Source organism: Diadema setosum, chromosome 12 (assembly GCF_964275005.1).
Source record: "Diadema setosum chromosome 12, eeDiaSeto1, whole genome shotgun sequence".
NCBI classification, from domain to species: domain Eukaryota; kingdom Metazoa; phylum Echinodermata; class Echinoidea; order Diadematoida; family Diadematidae; genus Diadema; species Diadema setosum.
The window spans coordinates 14,530,767-14,549,471 of record NC_092696.1 but is presented as its reverse complement, the minus strand read 5'-3'; the positions used below and the strand labels follow the sequence as shown (position 1 = coordinate 14,549,471).

Genomic DNA, 18,705 nt, shown 5'->3' with positions numbered 1-18,705 from the left:
CACTGCCAGTCAGTACAAACGTACACACTAAATTCCATGAAAATACCTCAGACCATTTGCGAGACATACAGTCAAAAGCAATAGTTTAACATTTTCACTTGACATGTGACCTTTGACCTCATGACACGAAACTCTTTCTGGAGAATCTTCATTTGGTGGTACATGTATACACTAAGTTTCAAGAAAATACCAGCAAGAATTGCATAGATACAGTGTATGGGGAAATAGTGAAATTTTTAGTATTAGACCTTGACCTTTTGACCTCTGACCTTGAGCAAGTACACCCAAAAGTTGATACGCAAATCTTCGTCCACTCATACATATACATGCAAAGTTTCATTACGATACCTCAAACAGTTTTGTAGTTATGCTGTCCACAGAATTGACGGACAGATGGACAGAAAGACGGACGGACTGAAGGACGGACGGAAGGAAGGACGGATGGATGGCTGGATGGACGGACAACCCGAAAATAATCATAATGCCTTCGGCACCACTTCGTGGCGGAGGCATAAAAAGAAGACGGCCAGCTGCTCTCATTTAAAGAAGATGACAAACATAATAGCCTGTGTAGGTTATTACAAAATGTCAAAATTTCGTAAATATAGCGTAACCGGGGTCAGACCATGAAAAGCCAAGGATTTTGATTTGGAGCTGTATGCCATTTTTTTTTTCAAATACATCAATTTTCTGCAATTTCATTGACATAATAGTAGTGTGCTTTCAACAGTTATCATCATTTTAATGAGTAATAGCTCAAAATATCATTTAAAAAAAGTTGGAAACCTGCATCCCCATCACAACCGAAACTGTTTACCATACAACGTACTTATTAAAAAGGGTATCAGAGCAGAGGGAAATATCTCCCGAAACAGATTATCATTATGACTTATCAAAAGATATTCGCGCCATTGAAAAATCGTGAGTTAAAACTTTAAAACTGACCAATTCACTTCATCGATTTTCGTCCCGGAATAGCTGTCTTTTTCGATCCCTGAATTATGACGTCACGAAAGGCTCAAAACCCGTTAGGGCAATTCCATGAGTGGTGTCATGGGGTGAAAAAATAAAATGTTATGATGAATGGTAAGTAATTGATTTGTTGATTTTCATGATGTATTGGGTATTAGTTACTAGTTGTCAGTGAGGAAAAAATGATCCGTATTCCCTTGAATTGGTAGAATGCATACTGCCAAACTGCTAAAACCAATGTAACGTGAGTAACGAAAATATTGAAATAGTTTCATATCTTAATATTCCTTTGGATTTAAAATGTGCCAATGTAAATTCTCTTCATACTGCCTCTACCTAATATGAAAAATGGTGAAAGAGTTGTGTACATGCAATTGTCTTATAATGAGAGAGGTTCAAAAACTGTAACGTGAGTAACAATGTAACGTGAGTAACAAGGGTGTAACGTGAGTAACGACAAAAAATCACGAAATACAAATTACATTATATGCCAATGACAGCAAATTTTTTGTGTGTGACTTCAGTAAGCTGAGGGAGCATAAAGAGAGTATGGTCTTGTAAATAACCTTACATGACCTTGCTTGAATTGGTTGTTATCTATTATAGGCTAAACACACTAATTTATTGCTATCCAAAGAAAATCTTGATTGGCAAACTAGATGAACCAGATGTGGCTAATAATCCTGGACATTATATACATATTTTTTGTTAAGTTCTAAGTCTTACATTATATCACTTCAGATAATCGTATCAGCTATGGATATTAAAAATCCCTTTTAGAGCCAGCTTTTTTGTGCTTAAGGTTGTAATTTGTATTTTGGTAATTGGTAAGTGGAGCAATCATAAGACAAATGGGAATATAATGCTGCATCTCGATACAATTTACAAATGAATTGGAAGCATAATAGATTAACAAAAATCCGTATACCTGATGTAACTTTGAGCAAGAGTTGGCATTGTATCTTTTTACAATGTCATTTTTTTTTTTTTTTTTTTTGAGCGGGGAGGGGGGGGGGTTAACAATAATCATTTTCTGGCAGCTGGTATACATGTGTGTTTAAGACATTTACAAGAATTGTCAGTGTTACAGCTTTTTAAACATTATTCTCTGGATTATCAACCCAAAATAATGACAATTGCTTAACTACAATAACTTACTCAAAGTTAGAATCCACCACTACCAGAAGATACAAGAATAATTTTGGGGTTAAGAGGTAGATCACTGAATACAAAGACTGTATACATAGCAGGGCTGCCAAACTAGAGTGAGAATTTTGAGTTAAGTGTGAGTAAGCAAGCAACTAATCGAAGTGACAGTGGTGGGGAGGGGGGTTAGGGATGGTGTGGAAGGGGGTGTCTTTCCTCCCCCCCCCCCCTTTCCACTGGAGTGAACTTCATCAATTTTGCATTTTAACTTGTGGATTTGGTGCATACTCTAGTAAAGATTTCAACACATGCCATAGAGAAAATTTGCCTGTGGGAAAATCTCAAAAGTTTGGGTTTGGGTATATTGCATGTTCGGATAACCAGGAATTTTAGTGACATTACTTTTTTTTTTTTTTCAACATGCAGTTTTGGGGGTTAAGTGCGAGAATTCTTTTATCAGAGTTAGCTAAAATTTGATGAATTGCGTGAGTCTTGCTAATTGCGCGAAATTCGGCAGCCCTGACATGAAGTGGAAAGTCCACACTGGTAACAGTAGCTGGATGTAATTTGTGGACAATGTACTGTATGTTATTTCTAAAGCAGTTTACAATTTATGAAATCAAGTGTTTCACTCATGGTTAAAACTACTTACATTTAAGTTCCTGTGAAAGGGAATAGAAGGAGAATGTTTTAATTCACTGCATGAACTAGTGTCTATTACTTTACATTTTCTTGCATTTGGTTTATAGTGGTTACTCGGATTCTGAAAAGTAAAGTATGTGGAATATATGACCGTATATGACAGTGGGAAAAGTATGAAAGAGTGCCAATATTGTTTTATTTTAAAGACAAAATATCTGTAGGGGTTAAATTCATCAAAAGCATTTAGTTTCCAGCTAATTCTCATGGTCAGTTATGTGGTAGTGATAATGAGCTAATATGTAACGTGAGTAACGTGTAGCGTGAGTAACGACGATTTTGCTATTGCTGTCAAATATTTCCAATGCTCTCAAAATTTTGACCCCCTATATTTGAGTATCACAACATGAGTTATATAAATCATACAACAGTTGTTTGAAATACTGCCCAGTATGAGGACACTTTTTGAATAAAGGCATGTTGGCTTTTTATGTCGTCCCAAAAAATGTAACGTGAGTAACGAAAATATTTTGTCTTTATTTCCGGTATGGATGTGGTTAGTAAAATTCTATTAATATTGCATGGTAGACTAAGGACTTGTGTATCTATTGTACAACAGAGAGTATGTCAAACCTTCCAGTATTGTACAACAGAGAGTATGTCAAACCTTCCAGTATAAAAAAATATGACAATTACAATATGCAGAGACGCCTAAAAAGTGTAACGTGAGTAACGTGGAATTGCCCTTTACGAGACAGTGCAGTGGGACATTGAGGCCATCATTCATAAAGCACGTATTTCCAGGCGAGCAGATGCAATACCTGGCCTGTATTCGCATCGATTTTCTCGGTTGAGGCATTAAAACGTCCAATATTTACCTTAAAGTGTACGGAAAGACTTTGATTTGATGTCGAAGGTGAATTGAGTGGTGGCAGTAACAATAACACTGATAGCGACAGCAACGAAGTCGGGTAGGTAGTTGAAGCAAGGGTAATGCGATGACAAGGAACACGGTGATTAGATTTGTTTGTTTTTTTTCTCATTATTTTCTTTCTTGATTATTATTGTTATTATTACTATTTTTTGTTCTATTTATTTATTTATTATTTTTTTATTTGTTGCTTTTATTTTCATGTTGATATTTGCGCGTTTCAAGTTTCAAGTTTCAAGTGTATTTCATATTTCCATTTCTCAGTGATGGGATTACAAAATGATTGACAATAAAACAAAAGTACAAAACATATACAACCATATCTTATGTTTGAAGAAAAAAAGACAAACAAACATTACACACAAATATAAATGGTCATTTTCATCTAAGGATATCACAAATAAGTGTCAGAAATATGATGGGGCCTACATAAAAGCAATAATGCTTGTAAAAACTGTAGGTTCCCGAATTTTAGGCGTGAAATTATACGGAGAACGGACATGTTTATCTCGACCAACTTGAATTGTACCAGTGCAAAATCAGTATTAAAAACGAACTATCGAACCACATGAATACTTTAGTATCGCTTAAACGAGACTGTACATATTTCGCCGTGTTTACACACACACACACACACACACACACATACACACACACACAGACACACACACACACAAAAGTGCTATAACGGTATCGTCAAATAACTTGGAGCTGCAGACAAAGACAAAAGACTGGGGGTATTAAAAAAAAAAGGTTGCTAAGAGCCGGGTAGTGTGTATCCACTAAGTAATAGCCGTTTTAGTTTGCGTTTGAAGGTGAATAAGGATAAGGAAGAAGTAATATCTTGAGGGAGGTCATTCCAGTATCTGGGTCCAGTAAACATAATTGTTTTCTTTGCAAAAATAGCGCGAGTACGGGGAAGGTGATAAGCGTCACTCTGACGAGTGGGGTAGCAATGAATAGAGCGAATAGAGCGTTTCACAGCTGCAGCGCGCATTGAAGTGTTTACACCGAGCACGGTACGTGCAACGGACCGTTTTTTTTTTTTTTCTATGGTGCGCCAACAAGGAACCATGTCTGGTTGTTACAATATCAATTCCGCGTCTAATAATTTTGGTACAAAATTAAATTCCTAGTGGTGATTGATTGTTGGTGTTGATTTTGGCATAAGAATAACATTTTGGGTGATTTTGTCCTGGAATAGTATTTCTCCAGAACCAGACATGATTCCCTTTGGCGCACCATAACAAAAGTCATGACGGTTGCCGTCACCGTGCTCGGTGTAAACGCGCTCTCACTACCATCTCGATCTTTGGTTACTTCTTTAAGACGGAACGTAAAACATTTTTCAAGAAGTATTAAAGGAAATTATTATTCCAACACTTTTGAACATGATCAATTGCTCATTTCCACTAAGAAAAGGACTTTGTGAAATATCCCTCGGTTTCTCAAAGTAATATTGTCCTTTTTATATTTAGTCACTGTACACTTTATTATTTCGTTTATATATAGTTGAATTGGAAGCTGCCGAGAGAATAAATTTGCATAATGTCTCTTTAGATACACCATTCTTCCATGTGAATACTATCGCGGCACTGGCCGCATTCTTTTGGCAGAAGTGTGTATCTAAATGAAAATGTCTCTAATTTTGCTCATAAAGGCTTTGAAAATGTAGGGGGGAAAGAAATCAATTTTCATTTGAAGTATACAACAATGCCTTGGGCAAACTCCATCAGCATGCATCTATTCTTATGTCTTCTAGAGAAGAGTTCATGAACCGATTTTAGAGCGATTTTTCTCGACTTTATTTCTCTCCGTGCCGAGCAAAGATACACCCTTTTGCCATAATAATATGACGGCCGAGCAGCTCCTCCTACAGCTTCGCGGAGGCGGCAGCGTAAAGCCGCTTGCGCTCAGATGCTGTGCCGCTACGAGTGGGCTCGGCCACAGCCGCTCATTGATCGCTGCGTCGACGATGCTGCGAGCATTGTAGTGCGTAGAGCTGCAGCAATTCAATAAACTGCAATCATTTTGGTGAGCGTCTGACCCCTATTGATTAGGTTTGATTCGCCTTAAACTAGGAACTTGGTAGCGTGTATTGTTTGGTCATCATGGATTCGAATTTGTGGTGTCACCACGCCAGTACTACTTAAAATAAGGATAGATCGATCTTGGCATGTGATGTTCAAGAGTTTATTGGCCAAAGCCGAGTCAACAATGAAAACCATAAAGCCGATCAGAGTATGGAAAGCCAATTGACACAACATAACTTTTACATGACATAACGCAAAACAGAATATGCTAAAGCCGCAGCGCCAACCTTACTCTGCTAATGTGTGTTAGGATCACACTATAGAGCAACATTCAGTACTATTGAGAAATCTTCAGAGAACGATTGGAACTTACCGTAAAGTCCCCGGACGTTACACGTGACGTTAGCAACGTCAAAGCGAGAACAATTGTCAACTTGAGAAAAGCAGTCTACGAGTCTGTTCTCTAGCCCATTGCAGATGACGGAGCCAAAATGTATTGGCATATCCACCACAGACCCGACGTAGTCCTCAATGCTGCAAGTTCCACCCTCGAACCCAAGTTGACGACAAACAACCCGCGCGTCGTCATCGTTCCAGAATGAATCTGCACACACGGTCCCCCACTGACCGCCGGAGAAGACTTCGACCCGACCCTCTCTAGGGTTTGAACCTCCTGCCAACCGAACATCTCCCTCGAATGCTGCAGTATACAGGCATGTGAAAAGAACGTTGGTGATTATTAATCTTGATCGGGATCAGTTTGTCTTTTTGCTGTTTAAAAAATAAAGAAGAAGGAAATTCATTCAAATTCATGAAATTCTTCCGTCGAGGTGTTTTTCATTGCAATTGATTGACAAATTGCCCTACATCGACGTAAATATGCACTGAATTGATCAGCGTTTTTAGTAGTAGCCATGATAAAAATCATGGGCGTACATACTCGATAAGGAAATTTATTGTCACTCCTACTAGATTACACAAGCAAGAAAACCTAATAAAAACTCAAACACGGCACACGACCTGGTGTAAATCTTCTTCATCTGTATTCCAAATGAAAGAAAGTGGTTGCATGTTCTGCGTTTAGTTTTGTCGCCACCATCGTGCTATCAATTAGTGGATCGAATCGAATTACAATAGATAAAATGTAGATCTAAGAATCGTTACTCAGTAAGGTAAAGCCAGTTTGCAGACGGGCATTGAATTGGCATGACTCGATTGCAATGGATTAAGTGGTTACAGAAATAGATGGGAGATGTCTAAAAAGAGCTACGTGAGAGGAAGACTTAATATCAGCACATGCAATACAAGACAATTATTTAAGCGTTTAATCGTGTGACTGCCGATAATCCACCGCTCCACAATCGGCCATGAGTTTAATAGCATTCAAACGCACAAGAGATAAAAATTGCATTCAAAACACTATAGGCCTATATACACTTAATTTGAAGTCACCATGTCGGTAGTAGTTATTTGACAAACCGTAACACCATATGCTGCGGAATCATATTGTTGATCATGATTATTCAAAGGGACTATAATAGGCCCTATTGGTTGAGGTGAGGATTCAGTTTTTAAAAACTTGTTGCAAGATACCTTTAAAAACACTTTATGAAGTGTAATGTTCAAGAGCATGTAATCCTTCAAAGACGAATTCAGAGTTTACGATTATGATGAAAATCGGTTTTAGAATGGCCGATATATCCACTAAAATGTAAAGCAAAGCTAACCTAACAAAAAAGTGGGTCCAACATTTCATTGTTTTAAATATCTAACATTCCAAAACCAATTACAATCAAATAAACACTCAATTCTCCTTAGAATTATACACCCTTCTAGATTTCACAAGAGGTTTCTAATTAGCTCAAAATATCATTAAAAAGAGTTGGAAACCTGAATCCCTATATCTCAACCGAAAATGTATCATAAGACATCTTAAAATCACTAATGTCAAGCAGTGTACAGCTAGTGTGGGCGTATACAAATAATGAACGTTTATGAGTGCAATGAACAGAATATTTACATGAGGTGAAAGCTGAAATGATCCGTTCAACAAAGCGTAGCTAGTCGAGTTGAATGGATCGATTATTTCATCTCTGAAATATTTTGTCCATTGCACGAATGAAACACATTTATTATTTGCCTTATATAACACCTGAAATAGATCTTTGTTATTTGATGTTTTATGAGTTTAGAAACAAGAGAGAATGTGCGCCGTATAATTCTGAAACAGAGAGAGCACGTGCTCACTGAGCGCTTTATTGCTATAAGCAACCGCGCTGTCGCACAGGCACCACTGCACTGCAAATGCGAGCGTTTTATTAAAGGCATAATTTACCATTTGCAGATGAAACAAAAACCCTGCTTTAGTGCTTTAAATTGTTCTAAAATGTGAGTTAGGGATAGAAACAACCACTGTAAAAATGTGAATCCGTATAATCGATGTCAAGTGTTGTTAAATACACAAAATATAAACAATAGTTATAATAAAAATGTTTCCAGACTAAGGCGTATACAGTTACGGTTTATTGAGAAAAACACTGATATCTCCTTATATTTTAGGCTTTATTGCAAAATTTTTAAATGGTAGGATGTTTTATGACACAACAGACCTACACATATGAATCAAATGTGATAGCTTGAACATTTTTTTAAATCACTGCTCCCAAAGGTAAACTGGACCTTTAAAGTGCGTAGTGTGCCGAGCTCTCGCGACGTGCAAGCAACGGAGAATATCGTATGGCATAGTAAATGGAGCCAAAAATTGCACGAATGATGACGCAATTTTGTAAAATGGGACAAGTGGTCAACACAAGCACCCAATCAAATGACAAGGATCTGTATAATCTAGGTGTTACATGTTACGTGTGCCATATCGACTATGAAATAGAATAGCACTCGGCGCTTACCATACTCAGCGTTTGTTGATGTCGAAATGGCTACTACATGCATTAATAATAATATGACGAATTTTCCCATACTGCCAAAATGGCTCAGAAACATATCCGTGTCTTTTGGCGAGACCAGTTCGTTTTCCGGAGGACAGGGAACACTGGCGACAGCACTGGTGTTAGGCCGTAATGCAAAATGCACTGTGACCAAAATAGAGATCGTAATACCAGTCGTCACTCTTCGTTCCTTCGTCTGTTTGCAAACATACTTTTCTCAGTGTCGTCGTTACAGTTCAAAATAAGCAGACGAAAATGAATATAAAGCCATAAATATAAATGACGGATGCACTCGACCATACAGTATTGTTGAGACTCACTCAAGCACCATCGGTGTGCATGCATTCGCCTGGTGTACAATGTAAGTACAGCGATTTTTGCACACTCCCTGCTGAAGTTAGCGAGCCACCGTCGCGCCGTGACATTGTCAAGGTAATGTCAGGGTACGGTGGCTTTAAACGGACAAGAACAACAGGACAATGGCAGCTGTTTAGCTCTTGGCGAGTCGTGGTGGTAGTTCCTCATCCACCAGTAATGAAATATAGTCCCTTCAAATTCCAAGAGAAAAGCTATTATCTTCAAACCAAAATACAGTTTGTAGAAGAATTCGTACTCAACATCTGCATCTATTCAGTTTTATGCCAAACTTCATTAATGATTCTGAATTGATATTTTGTCTTCATTTATTTTGGTATCTTTGGTACGAAATTGTGAAGGGGTTTGGGATATTCCATTTCATTTACAGGTGTGAGACCTATAGTCATGGACTAGCGACTTGGTAATATCAGGGAGGAGTCACCTCCCTGGTAATATTGAATTTTAGGGTGCAATACTCAGGTGCGCATCTAGCTTTTTACCAGGGGGGGGGGGGGTGTCCCCCTCCCAGAGTAGGGAGATTTGTCAGTTTTAGGGTAGCCAGTTTGCGATTTTAAGCATCTTTAATGTTCTTTTTTCTCTCTTTTTTCCCAAATAATTAGGGGGGAGGGGGCTGCAGTCCTGTATGATATATAAATATATAGAATTATAAACTCCTCAAAAAAGTTCTGCCAGTCCAATTTATCATATTTCTCTCAAAAATATATCAGTTCATTCAAATGTGACATCATGATAAAGCCTAATTACTTATCTCTAAAATGACACCTCACTTGCTATGATTGGGTGTTCTTGGAATGTGAAAAACGGCTGAGTATGGGGACAGATCAAAAGTGAAAAGTCGCAACAATTCTGCTATTGATAATGTACAGTTTTGATGAAAAAGGCCACCAGAATATAAAGCAATGCTGAAACGACAGCACTTTCAAAGACTCCGATTTCCTAGACATTAGATGACTGTTTGGTCAACCTTTATGTTTAATGTTAATATGCAGATACTACTGCATTTTTGTAATTCATGGATGAAGCCTGGAATCTAATGATAATCTCACAATGCATTCTTTTCCTCCAAATACCTTCCCTGAAGTGACAAAGCAAATGGCAATTACAGTTTGACATAACTTGTTTGCTCTATTTTGCAACATTTCACATTTGGCTTTTCCTCATACTCAGTCATAATGCGCATTCCAGGAATACCCAGTCATAGCAAGTGAGGTGTCATTTTAAAGAGAAGTAATCAGGCTTTCTTATGATATCACATTTGAATGAAATGATATAGTTTTGATAGAACTTTTTTGAGGAGTATACTATCATACATATCTACATGTTGTATACGTAAATATGTAATATATTGGTATATGTATATATATATATATATATATATATATATATAAGCCTATATGTAAGCCTATACATATGTGCAATTGCACATTTTGCATATACGATATATATTTATTCATATATGTATTATCAATCGTTATTATACACATTATGCGTTGTATAAAGTTTGTATATATGTTTGTTAAAGTTTATCTGTATGTTTGTCATGTGTAGAAAAAAGAAAGAGATTGTTTGATGTCTAATGCACGTTTGCTTATATCAGAGATTTACATGGTAGCATTGTGTACTTTCTTATGATGAAAAACAAATCTGATTCAACATTATATCAACACAGCTTAATTGTCGTACTGTTGAATTCTAAATGATCAAATAGTTGAATTCGATTACACAATTTGAGATATTACTGTTATTGTTTTGTTGTTGATGTTGTTGTAGTTTTTGGTTTGTTTGTTTGTATGTTTATTTGTTTGTTTGTTTATTTGTTTTTAAACCAAACCTCTATTATTGTGCAATGTATTTTTATGTAAGAAAGCTCGGGTGTAAAAGCGCATTTCGGTCCTAAATCAAGCTACCCTGTGAATTTCTAAAAAGAAGACTGAATAAATAGTGTTTATAAAGATGATTACACGTTCTATATTCGTGGGGATGCTGGTAGCCTAATATTGTTAATGTAACGCGATGTTGCAACGAATAGGAAAAGTCACCAGGCTTATAGGAAATATAATAAACATTATCATCGAATGCAGCTATTTCATTAAAAAAAAAAAAAAAAAGTTGTTAGACCGAGCTGTATATCCGCAACGCAAACACAGAAGACGACACACTGCAAAAACTCCGGTGTTAAATAGTGAACACCGAGCTGGTGTTAAATTTTCGGTGCTCATTTATGGTGTTAAATTAACACCTCCGGGTGTCATTTCCAAATTTTGAACTGTTTTTTTGAAGAGTTTCTAAGTAACTACACTTCTTGTTGATTTTCAATTTAAACAAGACGATCAAAAATTTTATATTAAAATACTAGATTTTTGAAAAAATGTGAAAATAAATTTACACCAAAGTAACACCAGCTGGTGTAGTCTCTTATTGAAGCTGGACGGGCGTTAAACCATTGATATTAGCACCAACAAATATCAAATCAACACCATGTGGTGTCATTTTTGAATTAACACCAGTACAGTGTCAAAATAACACCAGGTACAGTGTCAAATTAACACCACGAAGTCTCAGATGAACACTTTTCAACACCATCACAGTGCATTTGTAACACCTGTGGGTGTGGTTCTTTATTGAAGTTTGATCGGTGTTAGATTTAACACCCGTGGTGTTCAATCTTACACCGATGTTTTTACAGTGCACTACCAGGCTAAAAATAGTGTTCTGCACATGCTCCTGTCAGGCCAGTCAGTCGTTTCATTGTTTAATCCGTTAGGCATGCGTCCTTTTATAGCTTCGTGTCTCAGATCTAGCTCGCTAATTGTAATAACAGGCAAGCAAACAAACACAGCACAACACAACAAAACGAAACAAATCCTAATACAAACCGTACGAACAAATCGACTATGTGTGTTAAAAAGGTAGAGCCTTTCTTTAAAAAGATAAAAATCTCTTATAAGAAGACAGGTTAATGAGTGGGGAAAAAATATCTCTTCGAATCCAATTCCAGATTAATGGAAATTGGTGACATACGGAATTTTGAACGAGAATTATTTTGACTACCCACTAATCTATCACAATTTCGTGTGCTGTGTTTATGAATTTCATTATCAGTGCAAAACATAGATGAAATGTTGTAAGGCAAAATTTCTTTGAAAAAGTAAAATCCAAGAAAATCTATATTACAAATATACAATTATTAGAAATATTCAGAGTATCCCATTTATGGAAAAGAGGAGCCGAATTATCATGGTAATGACTGCCGGTATAGCGCTACACGTGTATTGTTTTTCTCTGCAATTTATGGAATATATCTAATTTTGTTTTATTATAATTGCCCTACATATCTATATTATCATAATGAATATAAATACGGAAACATAGGTGCATTTTAAAGCAAAAAAAGTGCAGAATCCTGAAGAGTATCATTGTTATTTTTTAAATCTGTATAATATGCCTACACATTAAGGCACCTTATGAGCTACATTATTTTGTTAGGTACATCACAATGCATATTACTCTGATATGAAAACCAAGAAAATTAACCGAATCATCTTACATTTTTAACAGGAAGAGAATCCACAAACATATCACATTATCAAAAGCGTATTTATCATCACGAAATTACGATTAGAATTACGAACACAACGTATTCTTTTTTTTTCTTTGAACGAATGTTTATTACAAACTGTATTACAAACTTTATTTAATTCCTTATAAATTCTAATTTAAATATTTTTGAAACTTAAATGAGTATAAAACAGAGTAGTATCATCAGTATACATTACATAATTAAACATTGTGGAGCTTTAAACAACATCATGAATATAAATAAAAAACAATATGAGACCTAGCATATAGAGCTTTGAGGAACACCACGGGTTTTTAATGAATAATTATGAGGAATAGATCTCAAATGATGAATATCTAAATATATCAATTTTCAAACCAGAGTAAAGGTGTCATACGTACCCCATAATGTTCAAACTTATTTTAAAAGAATAGTATGACCAACGACATCAACAGCTTGGGACAAATCCATAAATATTAAATAGCATAGCAGAGAATGATCTTATCTCGTAAATTCATAGCAGCATGAGTGGTTGTATGATTGCGTCTAAAACCATATTTACAATTCGAAAGTATATCAGACTTTGTTAAAAAAGAATATGAACGGTTCAGCCTGCTTCCAACATTGTCCAAAATGTGATAAATTCATCATTTTTTTTTCAATGGATTTAGACCCTTTTGGAAGCAAGCTCTTTTCCAGTAGTTTTGATTTAAGTGGGAGAAAAGTTTTAGGCCTAAAATGTTGTTATAAATGCCTTAAATATGTCTTTTTTGAAAATTGGCATATTTTTTTTTTTCAAGTTCAATTTTGTTCAGACAGCATCAGCACTTAAAGACGAATTAAAAATATAGTCGAGGGGTTTTAACATGGAAAATATTATCTGTTTCAAAATATTGCAACTCAAATTATCAAAACCACAGGAATACGTTGTTTTCAAAGCATTGCAAATTTTCAAAAGTTCACTCTCTGTGTTTGAGTTGAAAATAAGGAATGATGAAAATCATGTTGAAGATAATCTTAAAAATGCATCTTAGAACAAGGTTTTTATAAAGATGTTAATGTTTTGTTTAAAAATGTGTAATATGAATTAGATTTTTTTTTGTAATCTCAAATATTTCATCTCGAATAAAAAAAAAAACATTTTTCTTTGCATGTCGTAGTAGCTTATTTACTTTGTTATTATAATCTGTATATTTCTTTTCATTTTATGAAAGATCTATCACAAAGATTTTTTGCTTAATGTAATCTACTCTTACTATCTACACGTCGATGGTGAGAAAAAGGTATCCACAGTTTGCGGTTTACAACTGTATCAGCTGGGAGTGTGAATGGTTAAGAATGTCCAATAACAGGAGAAAATTGCCTACATTAAGTAAACAACGCACTTCAATTTTAATACACAAATATCACTTTTTTTTTTTTTCAATTACAGGTTTGGTTAAGTAATAATACATACGCACGCAAAGACACCAGTACACACAAGTACACACACACACTCCACCGGACGATCAAAACGCTGTTATTGAATTAATGCAGGTCATTAAGGAACTTTGATTTCCTAATACACGTATATCGTTTGTTTGTTTTTATTCCTTGTGGATGGAAATTGCAGACGCAAGACGAGGTAGGATGTTTATGTTGATACAGCGTCTATGAACACAATAATTTTACTCATATATAATTTTATGCCGGTTGATCGTGGTTAAATTGATACAGAAACATTGTACAAACCATTCCTTTATGCACTGCTTAAGACGCTGTTGTTTTGTTTTTGTTTTATTTGTCAAAAAGCAGGGGACATAGAGAATCTTATAAAAGCGATTGTGTGTCTTGATCTGACCATTATGATTTCAGATGGAGTGACTCTCCTTGCTCGAGGAGTCGCTGGTAGTGCTACTTGGTAGCAGCTGTATGAGATATGACGGATATCTCTCCTGTGGGCACATTAGAAGCTGGTGCTTCGACCTTCGAAGGATTGGTAGCGGTGTACGGCACCATCGGTATACCTTCGGTCCCGCTCGGATGGGTGGGCTCCGCAGGTCCCATGACAGTGATGTAATTAGGAGGTGGGTATACATTTGCTGGAGCTAGTTGCGTCGGATAGACCGCTGAACCTTGGATTGTAGTTCCGGCAGCGGAGGGATAATTTCCACCGCCCACAGTGAAAGCACTTACAGTATTCTGTGTCCTGGCTCGCTTCTTTTTCGCTGATGACACACACACAGCGATGACGATACCGATGAAGGTAAAGATGGCCACCAACGAAATTACAACGATGATAGCTATCACCCAGGTTTCGAGTCCCTGTGAGGCTGAATATGGACAGCAAGTAAGGTAGGTTAACTATCGTTTTCATGTTATCACAGAAAATGAGCATCGGAAAAAAAGTCTCTAGAACTCGTACCATTCACTTCACTACCCACCCCCTAGATGAAAATAGTTAGCAAACAAACAATACCTGAACCGTAAACAACGAGCAAGGAAGAAGCATAACATCTAATGGAACAAGCAACAAGCAAGCCATGGGTTGCAGGTAACCAGCTAATAAACGAAAAAGATGTACGAGTTTGTTTGTTTGTTTGTTTGTTTGTTTGTTTGTTGTTGTTGTTGTTTTTTTTTGGGGGGGGGGGGGTAATCAAGAAGCTTTGAATTATTCTGCAAATCCAATTCGCAATGATAATTATCTTTGCCGAGCCCGTCATGACAGATAAGTTGTTGTTTTGCTTTACAAAGTAGTAAATATGAATTGTAAATATAGTAATAACACACAACAAAATTGATATAACATAAAAAGCAACGAAATGTGACGTGCAGACCTCGCTGTGTTATAAACACACAAGTAGGTATATCATCCACCTTTCTCCGCAACAAGTATCCAAGGGCAACTTGACCCATTCCAAACTGCATTCTGAAATCCCCTTAGGGTTTAAATAATACGCCTACCACCAGGTTTCCGTATGGAACAGGTTAAAGAAATTTAATGAAACTTACCAATCTCGAGGCTGCAACTGAGTCGAACGTCTTGAATGTGATCGCAGTTGTTGACTCCCCACCCAGAGTGGGGACAATCTGCCAGCCTGCTCTCGTGACCCAGGCATTCGACGTCGTTGAGATGAATAGGCTGAGAACCAACGGCAGACTGGAATGATAAAGTGCTCGACTCCTCAACGCCTGCGTAGCCGAGTTGGCGACATACGACATGGGCGTCGGGCACCCCCCACTGGTCATCGCACACGGTCCCCCACTTGTTGTTGTGGAAGATCTCTAGCCGACCCCCTTCGGGGGAGGGACCACCGACTAGTCGAATGTTTCCTTCGTCATCTGTTCAACAGCACGCATACAATGAAGGTCAATGACATTGGTTAGGTAGGGTATTGGTTAGGGTACAGGTTAGAGTATTGGTTACGGTATTAGTTAGGGTATTGGTTAGGGTATTCAGTGGTTGGGGTACAGGTTAGGGTATTGGTTATGGTAATGGTTAGGATATTGGTATTGGTTGGGGTATTGGTTAGGGTATTGGTTAGGATATTGGTTAGGGTACGTATTTTAGGGTATTGGTTTAGGGTATTGGTTAGGGTTTTCAATGGTTGGGGTACAGATTAGGGTATTGTTTAGGGTATCGGTTGGGTATTGGTTAAGGTGCAGGTAAGGGTATTGTGTAGAGTATCAATCAGCGTACAGGTTATGGTATTTGTTATCTATATGGAGAAAAGGGGGTTTCAATCTCCAACAAAACTCATAGACAAAATCATATGAATTAACACACATTGATTCCTATCTAATTTTCATCTAAACAACATGCAATTAGACATTAACTGCCCCCAAATCACCACAAAAACATGGAGAGAATACTTTTCATCGAAATCTGGGCACCACGGAAAAGGCGACCATTCATTGAGCAAAATGTCAGGCATATTCTGAAAGCAGACCAGCTGACAAAGACGCGACATGTTAACGCAAAATATGTCCATGAAGCTACCATTGCTACCATTGGATATGGTAGGCAGCCGCGTATATTAAACACTACAGGACTGTGAGTCTATCATAGTATCAGGCCGGGTCTATAGGACAATTACCCCCTGGGCAATTACCCCGGACCCTTCCCCTGGCCCTAATTCTAACGCTAATCCTAACCTAAGCGTCTAACCCTAAACCTAACCCTTACCATAATCTTAACTCCAACCTTACCACTAATCAGTATTTAGCCGGGGGGGGGGGGGGGGGGTAATTGCCCTCTGGAGGTAATTGCCCGGATAAGATCTGGCCATGTCCCTTATCCGGATGAGGGCCGGTCCCGACATGTCAGGATAGGAGAGGTCCGACGGTACAGACGTGAAATCCAGAAATGACATAGGATCTCCCTCTTTGAGCATTCAGTCCGTTTGTTAGTACACTAGTATCGATTTGATTATTATAGTATTGACATTGATTAGTATTGATTTATTGATTTGTCTTCTGTTGTTCCTAATCACCAGGTTGCATGACTTCCGCTGCCACACGCCACATCTGAATCTGAAGATTGGTATTGGGTTCTCTATTGCTATTATAAATTCGGGGCATGAAAATTCCCCCGGATACATTTCTTAATTTCAGGCTTTAAAGCAATAATGAAGCTAAGAGAAGAGAAAAGAGCATCATTTTTTTCTTTTCTGTGTTGTCGCGAATATAGTCACAACTTGTTGACCTTCAGGTATGTGTCTGCTGAATACACTTCTCTAGAAGATTGTTATCATATCGTTTTCTTCAGTTTTGAACAAGTGATAATCTTCACCTAATTGAAGGCATCTTTATCAATCAATCTGCTACGCTGGGACAAGGTAAGATGGTAATGATTTCAGATATTTTAGATCTTGCAATTTTTTTATGCAACATCACAAGAAGTGTCAAAGTTTGTTTAAACCTAAAAAAAAATCAACAACAATAACAATATAATTTGTCGTCGTTTACGATAATCGAAACTAGATTACAACAGTAATTATCTTTCGCATTGTTACAAAAGGGAAGGAATGGTATACTATATCATTGGTGGGGATGAGGATTGAGCTTTTGCCTCTCTATGAGATACCAAGAAATCACTTATGCAAAAATACAGAGCATACCATTCTAATAAGAATTCGAGATTTACTAGTATTAGACAAACATCGGTTTTGGTATGCCTGAGACATCCAAAAGCAAAGTAAAACAAAGCGGTCCTGATACAACGTTGGTCCTTTTTTTTTATTAGGATTGCTCTGTATTTTGGATATCTCAGCAATTTGAAAAAAAAAAATCATCAAATCAACGTTGAATTCCTCTATGAATTACATGTTCTTTCATATTTCAAAACAGGTTTCCCGTTATATCACCAAAAGTGATGGAAACTTGAAGTTAAGTCTCAACAAAAGCTATATGATTCCTTTAAAACTTACCAGTAACTCTGCATCTCACACCAACGTCTTCAGTGTGATCGCAGTTATTGGAGCCCCAAGCTCGGTGACTGCACTCGACGAGCCTGCTTTCAGTACCATTGCATTCGACGTCGTCAAGGAGGATAGAACCGCTGCCGCCCCCGAAGTAAACGTTATAGTCGACGACGCCAGCGAAGCCCAGTTGCCGACAAGCCACTTCAGCGTCGCTTAAGTCCCACTGGTCATTACACACCGTCCCCCATTCACTGTTGTAGTAGATCTCCACTCGCCCCTCCTCAAAGCTTAAACCGTCGGTCAGGCGGATATATCCGTAGTATTCTGCTTGAAAAAAACACAATGAAGGTCAGAGATCGATCGTGTACCAGTCCCACTCCTGTTGGTGTCATTTACGGTATGCCTACGTTCTTTGCTTCCCTTTGTAATCACCCCTTATCGAAAGACGGAGAACACTTCTGAACACCCCTTTCGTCTTTTCGCGAGCTTTTCTTACCTCGGAGACCCAGTAAATACCCCAACTCATCTCGAGTAAGCTGCCATGACAATACCTACAAAATGTACGTCATTCTTTTCACTTTTCAAACTTAACATAGACTTTACTTTGAAGATGATCCGACAGTTTACGTGGCTTAATAAAAAATGTTGCAAGTTCACGAAGTTTAGAAGCTACAGGATATGAGTCGGGTATCTTGAAGTC

General features: G+C 37.4%; 1 protein-coding gene across 1 annotated transcript in view; it reads right to left on the bottom strand.

Moving 5' to 3' along the window:
* LOC140235740 (scavenger receptor cysteine-rich domain-containing protein DMBT1-like) overlaps nt 1–18,705 on the bottom strand; it is a 50,592-nt gene that overhangs the window by 22,608 nt on the left and 9,279 nt on the right. Inside the window, exons 5-7 of the mRNA XM_072315753.1 lie at nt 18,012–18,332; nt 15,595–15,924; nt 6,095–6,421 (exon numbers count right to left, since the gene is read on the bottom strand). Coding sequence (XP_072171854.1) covers nt 6,095–6,421; nt 15,595–15,924; nt 18,012–18,332 — 978 coding nt within the window. The remainder of the gene's footprint in view (nt 1–6,094; nt 6,422–15,594; nt 15,925–18,011; nt 18,333–18,705) is intronic.